The sequence below is a fragment of the Diceros bicornis genome, chromosome 26 (assembly GCF_020826845.1).
Source record: "Diceros bicornis minor isolate mBicDic1 chromosome 26, mDicBic1.mat.cur, whole genome shotgun sequence".
Taxonomy (NCBI): Eukaryota; Metazoa; Chordata; class Mammalia; order Perissodactyla; family Rhinocerotidae; genus Diceros; species Diceros bicornis.
Genome location: NC_080765.1, coordinates 38,809,270 through 38,825,031, shown reverse-complemented (window position 1 = coordinate 38,825,031; position 15,762 = coordinate 38,809,270). Strand labels below are relative to the sequence as shown.

The window sequence follows — 15,762 nt, the reverse complement described above, 5'->3', positions numbered from 1 at the left end:
ATGCTTAGGAAGCTCTGGTTTTGCTCGTGGATAGCCTGTTCACTTTTAAGCAAACGGAGTCCCTCTTCTCATCTGTTCCCCACCTGACAGGTGAGGCATTTACAAAAGGACAGGCAGGGAGGTGTGTGATGAGGCACCTGCCTTGAGTTTTTTCCCAGTGGCCCATCCTGGTCCCTCGGAGGTGTGGCCTGGAGACTTCCTCCTCTCCTGGCCCTTTCTTCCACATCAAGACCTCCCCAGAAATGAGCTTAAAGCCCCAGGCAGGAGTTTGCGGAGGGACAGGCTGCACTTTGGTCAGGCAGTCACAGATGCTTCTAGGAGCCATGCCAGGTGTGGGTTCTGGCATTTAGAGCACCTGGAGTCCACCACTGCTCGGGGCGAGACTTTGGACAAGTCACTTCGCCATTCTGAACCTCAGTCTTTAGAGCACCCATTTCAGTGGGTTATAGAGACTCCTTCGGGGAGCGTCTGTAAAGCGCCCAGACAGTAGAGAGCAGGCTGTGTCAGTCAGAGTGTGGTTGCAGTTGGCAGAAACCAAGCCCAGACTCCCTGAAACAATACAAACAAACAAAACTGTTGGCTCATGTAACTTTAAGTCTGTTAGGCTGTGGCTTGAGCCCAGCCGGATCCAGGGGCTCAAACAGCGTTTTTTTTCCCTTGTTCTTTTTTTTTTTTTAAATAATTTTATTTTTATTTATTTTTTCCCCCCAAAGCCCCAGTAGATAGTTGTATGTCATAGCTGCACATCCTTCTAGTTGCTGTATGTGGGACGCGGCCTCAGCGTGGCCGGAGAAGCAGTGCCTCGGTGTGCGCCCGGGATCCGAACCCGGGCCACCAGCAGCGGAGCGCGTGCGCTTAACCGCTAAGCCACGGGGCCAGCCCTCAAACAGCGTTTTTAAGACTTTCTTTGGACTCGGCAGCCTTCTGTGTTGGCAAGATATCTGCCAGCAGCTCTGGCCTTCCCTCTCTCTGTTGGGCTCTAGACTTGCTAAGGGAGAGACACTTTGGGCAATCTGGTGGGAAGGGGGGACTCAGGGCCCGGTTTGCAGAACGCTTTACAAAAGATTGAAAACACTGGCGAGGGTGGGGTGGTGGGCACTGTGGGTTATCATGCGTGTGCCACTCAGGGCCCCGCCCCTGCCCCTGTCCTCCACAGCCCAGCACAGGAGGGACTCTCTTGCTCAGTGGTTCCAGCAAGCTGTGGAATTGAGCCTTTCTGCTGACTGGTTCCCTTGTCTGTCCCCTGTCCAGTCACTGTGACCAGAGGATTGGAGCACCCTGACCAGCCTGGGTGATGTGCCCATCCCTGGGACCAGCTCCACCTAAGTCACATGACCAAGAGTGGGGCTGCTGGTTCTCCCAAGGAAAAGTGAGGGTGCTTGTCCCTGAAGGGGAAGGAATGCTGGACAAGCAAAGCAGCCCCGGACGGCCACTTTCTAGGCCTTCCGTAATGATTAGTTACCCTCTTTTTCCTGCCTCCCCTCCTCTGATAAAGGGACTGCAGGGGAGTATTTGGTAGAGGCAGTTTTGATGGGAACATTCTGTTGTAATCAATTTGGAAGGGGGTGGGCATGTAGGGGTTCCCTCTGTGTCCCCACTGGATGTCAGGGGGCCTCGTGTAGTTGGCCAGTCAGCTGACCGGTTAACCTCAAGTAGGCGAGACTGTGTTGAAGGCGTGCAGCCTGGGGTGTGCGAGGCTGACCTTGGTGTGCTCTGCAGACGGGAAGATCCGGTTGGCGACACTGGAGCTGAGCTGCCTGCTTCTAAAGCAGCAAGTTGTGACCAGCACAGGCTGCATCATAAAGGACGTGCACCTGGCCTGCCTGGAGGTGAGGGCCCCCCTCCCTCGTGCTGCCTGTGCCGTGGGGAGTGGGAGGAGGTCGGAGGGAAGCAGCTGGATCCAGATTGGAGCCCTGTCCGCCGGTGTCCACAGCACCAGCGGGAGGAAGCTGGGCCTGATACCCCTGGCGCCCTGCTGCAACCCACTTGTTCCAACGGAACTGCCCTTCCGCTGAGATGGGCTTGCCGGGCCCACTTAGTGAATTTCAGAAGTTTCTGTTATAATTATTTGGCTCTGTATTTGTCTCCAGGATTTTTTAATTTTTCTTTTATATTACAAAAATTTTATGCATATACAAACACATACACACATTTATTTATAGTTTATTGTGCTTATATATACATTCTGTAAGGTTCTAAAGGGAGATCAATGTAACACTGTTTTAAATAGCTTTTATTGTTTTACACCTTATTCCCCATGTTTATTTTAGAAAATTTAGAAAGTACAGAGAGGTAAAAAGTAACAACTGTAGTTGACGTTTTGAGTGTGTCTTTCCAGATATACACTCGCATGCTTTTTTTTATAAAAATGGAGTCGTAACAGTCATATTTTATAACCCATTTTCCCCCACTTAACTGTATGTTAACAACTTTCCATGTCATTACGTTGAACGCCTATCCTTTGCCCATTTCTATTTTGAGCTCTCCCTCCCTCTCCCTCTCTCATTAAAAACCACTTTACAGATTAAGGATATTAGCCCAGCATCTGCCTTATATACCCTCAGATTTTAGAATTTGTAGTTTATCCAGCGCCCTCGCCCCCATGAGACCTGCCTCCCTCATGCCTTCCCTCTCTGTTAACAGGGCGCGAGAGAAGAAAGTGTTCACCTAGTGCGGCACTTTTATAAGGTAAGTCGGCCAAGCACAGGCTTAGCAGAGTGGTGTGCGCTAGATAAACAGGGTTGTAGTGGTGGCCCTGTGCACGTGAAGGTCACGTGTCTTCAGCTATTTCTTATACCTGTGGTTCCTGAGTAAGAATGTCCAAGTCCACAATCTGCAGAGCAGCGGTCTCTGCACTTTCCTGCCCATGCTCTCTCCTTAGCACAACTTTTGAGGACTTATGAATTTACCTGTAAATTATGAATTATTTACATAAATGCACATATGACTAAATTATACATATGAACTTATATTTACATGTGCTTATACATATACAATTACTTTTGAACTCCATATGAATTATATACATGTATACTATTTATATACATGTATGCTAAGAAACCTCATACAGGCTTCTCAACATTTACCATTAGGTTTAGTGAGATTTTGTAAGGACCACCATGACTTTCAGTATCTGAAAAATTTGTAGATATGTCTTCAGATTCCAGATGATTCATTTTAAAATTATCTCATTGTAATGGTTTTGTTTAGCTCTAGTCTTAAGGCGTAGTATATTCGTAGGCAGGGCTCATCATTTGTCAACAATAGTGGATTAACCCGTACGTCAGACAGTCCTCATTGTTTTCTCATTTTTTAGCTTCCACATCAGATGTCTCTAGATCCAGCTAGTGATGCTTTCCCCTTGTAATTCAGCTGGTGAAGAGATCCTCTTAGGAGGAGCAAAGGTGTCGGCGCTGCATTTTCTTTTTGTTCACCTGTACTTTCGTTATTTGTTTTCTCTCTAGACTGCTGTGAACTATGTACATATTTGCACAGGGATCTTTTTCTTTGCAGGACACTTTTTAAGCCATTGTCCATTATTGTCAGTGTTCGATGAGACAAAACCAGGTCATGTAATCTGTGATCCACCTCCCCAGGCTCAGGTGACCTCATGCAGCTGCAACATGGGGTACATGCCTAGCGAGAGTGGCAGCACTGTGGGCCCCATGCCCTGGGGAGGACACCCCTGTCTCCCCTGGACCATCCCCAACCACACCTGGCTTCTAAGTGCGGGCACATGTCCTGCAGCAAAGCCCAGACGGAAGCAGAAGCCTCGCGGTTGCAGTAGTTGCCTGGGCTCTCCTTTCAGTGTAACTGCTTCCAGTTTATGTCCTCCCAGAAGGCTTTGCGATTGAAAAAACAGAAGGACATATAGGTAGGCATTTTCCACGAAGGTGTTTCTTTATCATTAACAAAAGGAGAGCTGTATTTGAATTTCAGCTCCCTTCTCCCGACCCAGCTCTCTTTTATCCTATAAGATTGACACCCTAAGTATAGTATCTCAGAAGCTTTTGAGTTTCCAGTGGTTGTTATTTCCCTGGTTGTTGTGTGATATTTACACCACGCAAGAATATTCAAGTTTATCTGTAGTTCTGATAACTGGAAAAATATATAACGGACCTATTCGTTTTCCCCCTCCGTGTGTGTGTGTGTGTGTGTGTGTTCGTGTGTGAGAGAGAGAGAGAGAGAGAGAGATTCAGGACTTATGAGAGAGACAGGACAGTTCTAAGAGTCATGACACATTCAGCTGAATCTCCCCTCCCCTCCCTCGCTCTGGTCCCTCCCGTCCAGTAATGATTGTCAGGACCGTGAGTGCTAACGTTTACCGGCCCCAACTGAGCAGCAGGCTCTGTGCTCAGTACCTCATTTCATCTTCACAATGACCCGCACAGATGGGGGCTGTCATCCGACTCTTGCAGCCAAACAAAGAGAGACTTCGAGAGGTAAAGCTGGGATTTGGCCCCAGGTTTATGTCTCGGAACCAAGCTCCCACCCACCACCCTGTTCTGAGAAGGACCTCCTGGGCAGAGTCACAGCCTGAGGAACTACGAAACCCCAAAGATGTGACTCAAAAACGAATTAACACACCGTATGGTTTTAGTGTTGAGCGTATCTAATTATACTCCTCCTTTCCGAGGCTTGGGGCCTCCTAGTTTTAACATGGCAGCTTAACCAGGATTCTTCATTTTCCCAACCTTCTTGACAAACAGATGATATGAAACACTTGAAAAATATTGACCATTTTTATATTTTAATTAAATGTAGTGTTATTTTTGTTGGTTTTTTTAAATTACTTTGATAGAAGAAATCTAATTATATATGCTTTAAAAAAGGAGAAAAACGGGGCCGGCCGGGTGGCGCAAGTGGTTGGGTGCGCGCGCTCCGCTGCGGCGGCCCGGGGTTCGCTGGTTCGGATCCCGGGCGCGCACCAAAGTACTGCTTGGTAAGCCATGCTATGGCGGCGTCCCATATAAAGTGGAGGAAGATGGGCATGGATGTTGGCCCAGGGCCGTCTTCCTCAGCAAAAAAAGAGGAGGATTGGCGGATGTTAGCTCAGGGCTGATCTCCTCACAAAAAAAAAAATAAATAAATAAATAAAAAAATAAAATAAAATAAAAAAAAACACACATAAAAAAGGAGAAAAACATTGAGAGGTGCAATTTGATATTTGGTCTTTCATCTGAGCGTGTGTGTTGGTGTTCACGTGTGTATTTTATTTCCTGGTGATTTACGAGAACTCGTTAATGAGAAACAGATGTCCCCCAAAGCCTTGAACTGGAGTTTATAACACTTTGTTGCTTATGGAAAAAATATGCATAATCTTCTCTTCCCTCCCTTTCTTTCTTTTTAGGGAGAAGAAATTTTTTTGGACATGTTCGAAGATGAGTTCAGGAGCATGACGGTAAGTGAGGGGCCAGAACGCCCCCGTGCGCCTGCGGAGCTCGCCCTGCCGAACCCAGAGAGAACTCTGTCTAAAGGGGCACTTTCTGAGCAGATGGCAGAGATTGAGGGGGAAGCGCATTGAAAACGGGGCCTCTTGATCCTACCACTGCTGAAATTTCAGATGACATTCACTCCCTCTGAGTTGGGCTGTGTCAATGTAATGTGGGTAGTATTGGATTGAGGACTTATTCCATGTCAGGTGTGTAAAGCATGTTGTCCATATTATATCTCAACTCCCCACTCAGTCCAGTGGGAGTAGCTGCTATGATTACCCTCCTTATACTGGTAAGGGAACGAGAGTCAGAGAGGTTGAGTGAGGTGCCCCCATGTGCCTGGCTAGCGAGGGGCAAAGCCAGGATTTCAGAGCAGAGCAGTTTGCCTCCCGATCCCCTGCCCTTCTGCGGGTATTATGCTGCCTCCTTCTTTGTTGTGCCACCAGAATGTTCCAGCTTGTAGCTCCTTCTTGAATCTGCAGCACCAGCCCAGAAACTTCTTTCTCTGCCCAACAGGCAGAATCATGGGAAAAGATAGGTTCAGAAGATTGCAGCTTTCTCTGTTTTGCTCATTTGTCTGTGCATCCCCAGCACCTGCCCCTAACTTGGCACTCAATGAGTAGATGATAAATGATCCTTTTCATGGACATTGCTCACCAAAGAGTAAAGTGATTCAGGCAGTTTATAATAAACCTAAGTGTTTAAAGTGTCGAAAAGAAAAAAGGCAGGCTGCGTGCACTAAGTGGCTCCCGAGCACGCTCGCCAGGTATCTGGACAGCTGGAACCTCACCACGTCCTCACTCACAGCACATCTGAGGCTCCGCAGAGCCTTTTCAAGGGAAAAGCGTAAGTTGGCCTAATTCATCTCCAGAAATGCCCCAGCAGGCCCAGGCCTCCTCACAGTGATGTGTGGACTGCCCACGTGCGCCTCACTCCTGTTGAAGCCCACGGCACTGTTATTCCCCTGCCCCTAGAAGAGGGTCTCAGTCTTCTCCTGTTGGGACCATTAATTACAGTGGAGTGGAGTCAGTGGCTAGCTACTGTTTATCCCGCCCCTGTGATGTCCTCTTCCTCAGTGTGGTGCTCCACAGTTTGGTCTCCTGGTTGGAAACATAGGCTCCTATGTCACCTGACACTGTGGGCAAGCTCAGGCTCTGAAATCCCTGCATGGTTTCTGCTGTGTTACTTACCAACTATACAGCCTTGGGCGGGCTGCTTACATTCTGAGTCTGCATTTCTCCATCTGTCAATGGGGCCCGTACCACGTGGTTGCCCAGGCTGGATGTGAAATACCTACGAGATGCCCCCTCTAGAGTCTACGCACAACGAATATGTGGTTCCTGTCCCTCCCACCATGGGGTGCTCCCTGAGTTTGTTTGTTTGTCTGTCTTAATCACGTTTATTGTGTGTCCTGCACAATGCCTGGCACTCTGGAGAAATACAAAGGTGACACCCCCCAGCCCCCGTATCTGAAAGTCAGTCCTTAGCTCAGTCTTCAGGAGGCCAGCTGCTAAGCTAAGTGAAGTGGGGACAGGCACTTGGATGCTGCTAAAGCGCCCTCGGAGGGCCCTGCACCAAAGCCAGGCCTTGACTTTTGACCCTTCACTCATTTCTCTATCACCTCTTGTTTAACACACAAGGCATAGTGAGTGCGACCATCTGCTGTTGCCACCAACAGCGGGCTAGAAGGAGCTCCCTAGGAAGGTGTTGAGAGCAGTGGGGAGCAGAGTGGAGGGGAGCTGCAAGAGAGCAAAACACGCTGCTAGAAGGCTGGTGCCAAGGGCGGCCCCGGGACGAGAAACAGGGCTCTGCCACCCCTGCCCACGTATGAAGGGATTTGGGGTTGTGGACCTCAGGCCTTGGGAGAAAAGTGCTTAAAGTGTGCAAAAGGAAAAGGCAGATGGCATGGGCTAAGTGGCTCCTTGGCTCCCTAGCCTGCTCACTGGTCTCTGGACAGCTGGGCCCTCACCACGGCCTTGCCCTGTTCTCTCAGCTTTGTGTTACAGGAGGGGAAAAAGTGTGATATGATTGAAGCCCACTTTCTAAAAAAAAAGAAGACACAAACAGAAGCTTGTAATGCTTGAAGGAGTAAAATTAATTTCACAGAAAATTTACCCTTGTGAAATGTCGTTCCTTTATTATGCTGGGTAAACAAAGTGTCATTGTCTAGCAGCATGTGTCCCTTAAATGGGCAGTACTGATGCAGCAGAGTTCTGGGAGGGGAGGTGATGTTACCCGTGTCTTAGTTATCAGAGAAGGCCTCACGGAGGTGGTGTGAAAGGAGGCAGGCAGCTCTGCCCCTGTCTGGCCCAGTGGCCGTGGGCATGTGTCCTTCCTCTGAGCTCGGTGTCTCCCTCTGGAATATGGGGCAGCACCAGCATCTGCTGTCCAGTAGTAGATGAGCCCTGCAGGTCCCTGGCACTTAGTAGATGCTTAGAAGTTACTTTGCTATGTTATCCCAGGTAAGATGCTAAGGGGGCGAGGAAGGAAGGGGGAATGTTGGTCGTGTGGTGGGACTCATAGGGGTCTGTGTCTTGGTCCTGCCCCCAGCCGGCTGAGTGGGCCCAGATCCATTCCTCGGCTTCTCTGAGCCTCTGTTTCTCATTAGCAGATTGGGCAACATCCCCTCTGGAGTTGTTGGGAGCATTAAACAGGATCATACACCAAAAGCCTGTAGCTCACCACCTGCCCCGAAGTTAGGAAGCTGCAATCGCTGCATCCCTGCGCCTGTTATCATCACAATTGGAAGTACAGAGGAGGCAGGCAGCAGTCAGGCTCACGCACAGCACAGAGCACCCTAAAGGGGCCGGCCTCCTTACTGAGGACCCCTCTGCCTGCGGGGTGGAGGGGGAATGAGAGGAGGAGAAAACAAAGCTTTTCATCGCAGGGAGGCAAATTCTCAAGAGTATCTGAGCTGTCGCTTCGATTGAGGAAAAATCTGCAACTTGGAAAACAAAAAAGGCACATCTCTCCCGTGTCTGGCTGCCTCCAGGCTTCACTTCAGTCTTAACCCGGTGGAGGTGGGCGTCTGCTCCGCGCAGACGAAGGCGTGTAACCTCTCCCTCCCCCAGCGAAGCCTCCTGCGATGTCTCTCTTCTAGATGAAGCCCGTGAACGTGGAGTATCTCATGATGGACGCCTCCATCCTGCTGCCCCCAACGGGCACGCCGCTGACAGGCATTGACTTCGTGAAGCGGCTGCCTTGTGGCGACGTGGAGAAGACCAGGCGGGTGAGTGAGCACTGGACCCGGGCTCTCCTGGGTGGCTGTCTGCCAGGACCACTCCCGGGCGGGGAGGAAAGGGTCTCTGACCAGGTCAAGAGCCCGCCTCCCAACACGAGTCCAGACAGTGGGTAACAGCGCCTCCCTCACACCCTGCCACAGGCATAACTTTCCAGAACGTGTAGCCCTTGTTAAAGCGGGGATGGGAATTCCATCACACCTGGCGCCAGATGTCGGTTGCAAGCAGGGTGCCTGTGCTGGTGCAGAGCACAGGCCCAGCCCCTGAACTCTGAGAGAGGAAGCCAGGGACCAGACTTCTGCGAACAAATGAGGGAGTGAGCAGAGTAATGCAGTGCAGGTGAGGCTGGTGTAAAATCTTAGCCCAGAGTGGCTCAGGACCCCAAAGATTATGCGATGTTTGGGTATCTGAGTGATCTTGGGGCTGGGCATACGCAAATGAAATTGTGATTCTTGCCGGCCTGCGGGAGAAACGTGTGTGAAGAACAGAGTAGTTCTCAGAACCCAGCTGTAGTGTGTGCTTCCGTTATCAGCACTTGTTTTCTGAAGCAGTCTCACAGAGCTATTCATGGTATTTTATCTCCCTCGTAAGATCACAGTTTCTTTCTTAGAAAGCACCATAACCTTTTCCTAGAAAATCATTCCCTGGAGACGTGAATGTTAGTGGATAAATTAGAGGAATTTGCTGCACTCGGCTCCCTCCCGTTATCAGCCTGCATCTTCTTCTGAGTTAATCCGAGTGTAAGGAGTGAGGCAGAGGTGTTTAGCTTTTGGATTTTGAGAAGCAGGAGTGACCTGCTGAATCCGCCTCAGACTAGAGAATTTCAAGACTTTCTTCCACCCACCTGGCAGTTTTGCCTCGGAGGCCTGGGTGGGGCAGAGGAAGTTAGACCTTGTGTCTTAAGTCAATCCACATTCCCTGCTGTCTGACCAAACCCACAGCCCTCACCACAGGACCCACCCTGTCCGAGCCAATGACGCCTTCCTTCCTTGTGCTCCCAGCCAGCGCTGCAGGCCCTGCGGCCAGGCACACAATTGTTTGTGGGTGGCAGTGTTTGCACGGGGCATCCTTGGCATGGCTTTTACAGGAGAACTGGTTCTGACAAATGAGTATCGTCTCAGCGACTCCTTCGTGATGCGCGCATGCTCTCCCTTAGCCTTTGGTTGGCCTGAGAGATGCTCCCGGCAAGGTTACCATGAAACTGGCCAGGCTGCAGCGTCCCCAGGCCAGAGAGGACCCAGACAGCCCCTGAGCCAGAAGGTCCAGAAAGCTGTGAACATTGAAAGCTGCTGCTCTGGGTTGCATCCTTTTTTTTTTTGGTTCAAGGTCCATCAGGTTTTCTTAACACTTATACGAACTCATGTTCTTTGCTATAAATTGGATCATTCATATCAATTCTTTATGTGAATTTCCTCATGTAATTCTACAACCATCCTTGGAGGTTGGCACTATTATTATCCCCATCTTACAGAGGAAGAAACTGAGGCATGAAGATGTCAAAGTGACATCTGCCAGGTCAAGGTCACCCAGCTGATAAGCAGCAGAGCCAGGCTTCAGCCCAGGTGGTGTGGCCTGCAGAGCCTAAGCTCTCAGCCACTCTGACCCCCTGCTCCCTTCACTGTGTTTATTAGCCCTACTCAGTGCTGGACACCAGGGACATAGAAAACACGGCCCCAAGCCTCAAGGCATCAGTTTAGAGGGTGAGGTGGGAAAAGGCAGCATCATCCATGTAGCTGGGGCCGTTACTGAGGGGACATGGGGTCAGGTCCCTAATCCTACCTGGGCAGGGAGGTGGAGCAGGCACCAGAGGGATGGTCCTTAAGCCAGGAATTGGGGATGGGCTGGGCAGCTGCAGGAGGCAAAGGCCCAGAGAGATGTGGCACATTCCTGCACCTCCAAGGAGGGGACTGAGGCTGGAGCCCAGAGTGAGGGAGGCTCCGTGGGAAGTGATGAGGCTGGAGGGGCTGGAGGAGCCGGCTCTCAGGGGCCTTGGACTTGTCAGCCCATGGCTGACATCGCGTCCTGCTGGCTTGGGGCGACAGTCCTGATCCACAGGAGAGAGAGGGAGGAATTCAGGGGTGGGGCGTTTGGCAGAGGGAGGGTTGCTCAGGCTTTGGGGTTCCTCTCCTTCCTGAGCCACTCTCTGTTCCTCTGGGAAGCAGCATGTGCCTGCCTCACCGGAGCTCTCGTGAGGACTCAGTGAAGGGCAGAAACACAAGGCCAGCAGCAGTCTTGAGGGCCAGGGTTCTCGTCTTCCCTTCGCCCTCATGTCTCACTTAGTTGCACTTCCCAGGGCCGTGCTGTCCGCCTGCATTGCCCCAGACGGGATGCCCGGCCCCAGCTGCTAGCCCCAGACAGAGCACTACAAATGCCTGGGCTTCTGTGGGGTCTCTCGTTCAGCCTTGTCTGACCAGTTTATAAAAGAAGCTCTCAAGTTCCAGAGTCCATGGGTTTAGAGCCAGGGAGAAGGTGGCAGAATGGTATAAAATAGGGCTGCCCACCTCAAAGCAAAGCCATCCACCTTAGAAAAGCTTCCCTTTGTGACTTCAAAAATTAATTTCTGCAGGGGAATTTCGGCCACTCACCTCAGTCCAGTTCCTGTTGCAGGGCAGCTGTCTGGAATCCTTCAGAAGCTTAGCTCCCCGGCCCATTTCAGACTTCAGAACACAACAGTGTGCTTTGAATTTGAGCTAAAGGAAGTCTATGGTTTAGCAAGCAGTTGAGGGCTTATGTGGTTTGTTTCAAGTTCTTTGCTTGTATTCAAAGAACATTCCATTTCATCCTTTTGGATTCAAAGGTTTTCTTTTTTTTTTTTTCCCACCAAGTAGACTTTGTCAAGCTTTTCAGGAGGCTGATCCTTTTCAGAAATCCCACCCTTTATTTTCCTTAAAGATTTGTCAAAGAAGTTCAAACAACGCTTACTAGTAAATCATTCCTAACCTGTAAAATATCCCTGCATACATTCATCAGAGATCCCCTGGGTTCCTACTGTATGCCAGATGCCGTGCCTGAGGGTGCAGAAGTGAGCAGGACAGAGGTCCCTCCTTCTGGACCTCACAGGACATCGAGAGAGGGAAAATTTGTTAGCAAGCAAGTGAATGGCAGTCTGATATCGGATTGCAGTAAAGGCTCTGAAGGAAAGGGGTGGCACTACTTCAGATAGAATGTTCAGGAAAAGCTGCTCTGCCAAGGTGATGTCTGAGCTGAAACCTGAAGAGCGAGAAGAGGAGCCATGCAAAGACTTATAGGAGGCACTTTCCAGACAGAGGGAACAGTGAGTGCAGAGGCCCCCAGATGCCAAAGAGTATGGCGTGTTCAGGGAAGAGGGTGACCAGAGCAGAGTGAGTGAAGAGGGCAGGAGGAGGGGGCGGAGCCTTGCAGGCCATGGGGAGGCATCTGGCTAAAGTCATTTTTCCCTCTTGCGTTTTGCAAATGACATTGTTTATTCTTCCATTCGGCATACTTGTTGAGCGCTTGCTAGGTGCCAGGCACAGTGCAAGATGCAAGGACAGACAGTGAACAAATAATAGAGAATAAAACCAAAATAGCAGGAGTGCTGCTGAGCCGTGCCAGCTGAGAAGGGAAACTCATGTGGAAATGAAGGTTACTGGAACTACTGGGTCTGACGGGAACATGCAGGCAGAACCTCGGACTTGGGCTGGATCCACCCCGTGAGTAGGGGCAGTTGAAAGAAGCAGTTAAGAAAGAACACAGGCTTCTGAGTCAGACCAGCTGAGATTCAGTCCCAACTCTAACTGTGGAACCTTGAGCAACTTACTAAACCTCCCTGACCCTCAGGTTGCTCATGTGTCCCGCCTCTCAGCTCTTGCCTGAAATAGATGAGAGAGCAACCGAGGTGGGGAACCCGGGGCTTGGCACACAGTAAGCGCCCAGGAAATGTGGGCTGGACAGCGGTGGAGCAGTCTAGCGTCTTAGATGGGAAAGAAATAGTCTGTAATGACCTCAATCTATTGAAGCCTAACACCAGAGAAAAGAGAGTTAGGGAGAGGGTTTTTGGTGAATGTCAAAATCTGAATTTAAGCCATTAGCCATCTTTACATAGTGCTCTTGGAAGCCATTGTGAAGTAAATATATTTGCATGAAGTTTTATTTGTCCCCGCATCTGTTTCCCTGGTCCCTTGTAAAACCACAGACAGTGTTTGTGTTTATCGCTCTTGACCTTGAGGAAATAGGATATTTTGCTTTTACTCTTTAGATGTGTATTACGCATTAAAGAAAATACAGTAACATATAAAGTTTCAAAAGTAGAGCGAAAGAATTTCCTGTGATTTCATCACCCAAAACAAACAACACGTAGACATTTTTGTGTCTGCTCCCTATCTTTGTTTGCAGACACATCTTTTCATGGTGGCCGGAAAGTGTAGCATGGCCTCGCTTTCATCCTCCCCGCTTCTCTCTCCACTGTAGAGCAAGTTTTCACGTGATACAGTTTTAATAAGTCTGATTTCTTACTGGTGCGTAAAAGTGTTATCTGGTGACCTCTGCCATAATTGACTTGGGCATTTTCCTGCTGGTACACATTTTGGTTGCCTTCAGTGTTACCTTATTTTCAACTAAACTGTAATGAGCAGCTCCGTGAAGACAGCGTTTTCTTTCTTTTGGCTTATTTCTTTAGGATAAGTTCCCAGAAGTGGCATTTCTGGTTCAAAGGGTCTGGACATTTTTTGTGACTCTGCAGTGGCCAAATGACTTTCCCCATGGGCTGTGCCCACTTACCCTGCTCCAGCCCTCTTTTAAGAATGACTCACTTTCACAGCCACTTCCACGGCCTTGGTGGGCTTCTCACCTGAGTGACCGTCGCCTCTACTCAGCAGCTTGCAAATGCAAACTGAGCATTTGATCCAGCACCGGTCCCAGGGCTCAGTGTGTCACCTGCACTATGTTGCGCCTTCACAGTGGCCCCATGATCAGGGGTGGTGGGTGCCCCATGTGCAGAGCTCCAGCCTGGTCTCAGGGAATTCGTGTGACTCGCCTGACCCCAGGTGGAGCCGAGGTCGGTCTGACTCTGGAGCTGTCCTCCTGCCCCACTCCTCCGACTCATTGCCCAGGCCCCTCCTTGCCCAAGTTTGCTCCCAGGGGCGCTGAAGCTAACTGGATGAGTCTCTTCTTTGTATTTGAGCTTGGTCAGCTCTCACCCCTTTCCGGTCTGCTCTGTTTTTCCAGAGCCAGTCTTCCTGGCGTTCTATGGAAGCATCTGAAAGAAGGGCTCCTCTTTCCTTGTTAGTGACATTGTTTAGTTTCATGTGTGTTTAGCAGGGTAAAGAAAGGCACTCAATAAAAGCCTGAGTCCCAAGCCTTAAACCTTCTGAAGGCAAAGGCATGTGATTGGGAGAACACAGACTTTGGAGTCCAGTTATTAACTGAGTCACCTTGGGCAGGCTGCCTAACATCTCTGGGCTTGGGTTTCCTGTCTGTAAAATGGGAACCACGCAGAGTCATTAAAAGACTTGAATGAGATGGCATGGTACAGCCTCCACCCGTACCTGGCAGGCTGTGGGTAAGCAGAGGGAGTGGCGGCTGCTTTAGGGGGCGGTCGGATGAATTTGATGCCCCTTACCTGGAATCTTGCCTTTCTTTTGTGGATTCTCAGAGTTGTGGGGCTGGTCAGTGTGCCTGCCAGACCCCACTGCCCCCCCATGGGAGCCCAGCTGTCGCCCAAGTGGAGCACCCAGCCCTATGGGCATCTGCCCTCCTCACAGTCATGGGCGTGGGCTTTGCACGTGTTCTTCTTTCTCTTACGAGTTGGGGCAGAAACCAGGAAAAGTATTATTGGGAAGTTTTATTTTATATGTTTTATATTCTACATTATGTTTTTTACTGTTTTATTGATTTCCTGGAAATATTTTTGTTTGTTGCTTGCAGAGCAAAAGCCACTGTTTTACCAAAAAGGTCTACATTAGAGCCAAATTCCAAACTCCTTTTGTATTGGCAGGTTTCCGGTTTTCAGAGTGACAGTCTGCAGAGAGCCACACACGTTCCTCTTTCTCATCCCCTGGCCCGGGACCTGCTTGATTTCTTTGCCTTCAGAACCCCAAGAGGAATGGGTTTTTGACAGAAATGAAGCATCCACTCAACTTGGATCTGACTGTCCAAGACTTGGGCCTTTTTCTTTCTTTTTCCTCATGTCTGAGGTCATGACTCGATTTAAGAGCTCAAACTGCCAAATAGGCCAAGTGACCACCCACATCTTGGGCTTTCTGCGCTTGGGCTGGTGCGGGCGTTTGTATTTCCTTGTGTGCTGGGTTAAGTCACACAACTATCAGACGTTCCTGGATTCAAACCCCAGCTCAGCCTCATCAGCTGTGTGAACTCATTGCTCTGCCCTCTCAGCTCTGTTTCTTCCTGCGGAAAATCTTTACGTGGCAGTAAGTGCCCACGGTGCCTGGTGCACAATAGGTGCTTAATAAATAAAAGCTGTTTTGATTTTTTTTTTGAGTGAAACTACACTTCTTTTTCTTCTGATTGTTGCAGATGTCTTTATAAAGACTGTACAGTCATGCGCTGCATAGTGACATTTCGGTCAGCGATGGCCATGTATATGACGAGGGTCCCCTAAGATTAGTACCATAGAGCCTAGGGGTGTAGTAGCCTGTACCATCTAGGTTTGTGTGAGTACACTGTATGATGTTTGCACAACAAGGAAATCGCCTAACAACACATTTCTCAGAACGTGTCCCCGTCGTTAAGCGACACATGACTGTACTTTAAGAAACTGTTAAGAACAATCCAATCAGTACTAATGCCACCACCACCACCACCATCATCATCATTATAAAATAAAAGCTTATCGTTGTCTAGTGCTTATGGCTGACAGAGGAGAATACATGACTGCAGCATTGGCCTAGGCGGTGGAGTTGTTCTTCCGGTTCTCTACATTAGGACGTGAAGTAATTGGCTCAATCTCCCACCAGGTCCAGGCCAGCGCAGCATTTGGCGGAGCTGATGGGCATCCTTGTTGCCTGGGTCATCAGGAGCCAGTGCAAGCCCCGCTGTTTGCAGACAGTAATTTGTCCCCCCTCTTGTTGGGGGAGGCACCTTGTTGTATAAAGGGCAGCCTCCCTCTCAGT

General features: G+C 49.6%; 1 protein-coding gene across 7 annotated transcripts in view; it reads left to right on the top strand.

The window, feature by feature from the left end:
• Positions 1-15,762, top strand: part of CLEC16A (C-type lectin domain containing 16A) — a 215,440-nt gene that overhangs the window by 93,950 nt on the left and 105,728 nt on the right. For all 7 annotated transcript variants that reach the window (XM_058570052.1, XM_058570053.1, XM_058570051.1 and 4 more), the window contains exons 14-17: positions 1,720-1,829; positions 2,644-2,688; positions 5,351-5,401; positions 8,536-8,664. In XM_058570052.1, the coding sequence (XP_058426035.1) occupies positions 1,720-1,829; positions 2,644-2,688; positions 5,351-5,401; positions 8,536-8,664 (335 nt within the window). The remainder of the gene's footprint in view (positions 1-1,719; positions 1,830-2,643; positions 2,689-5,350; positions 5,402-8,535; positions 8,665-15,762) is intronic.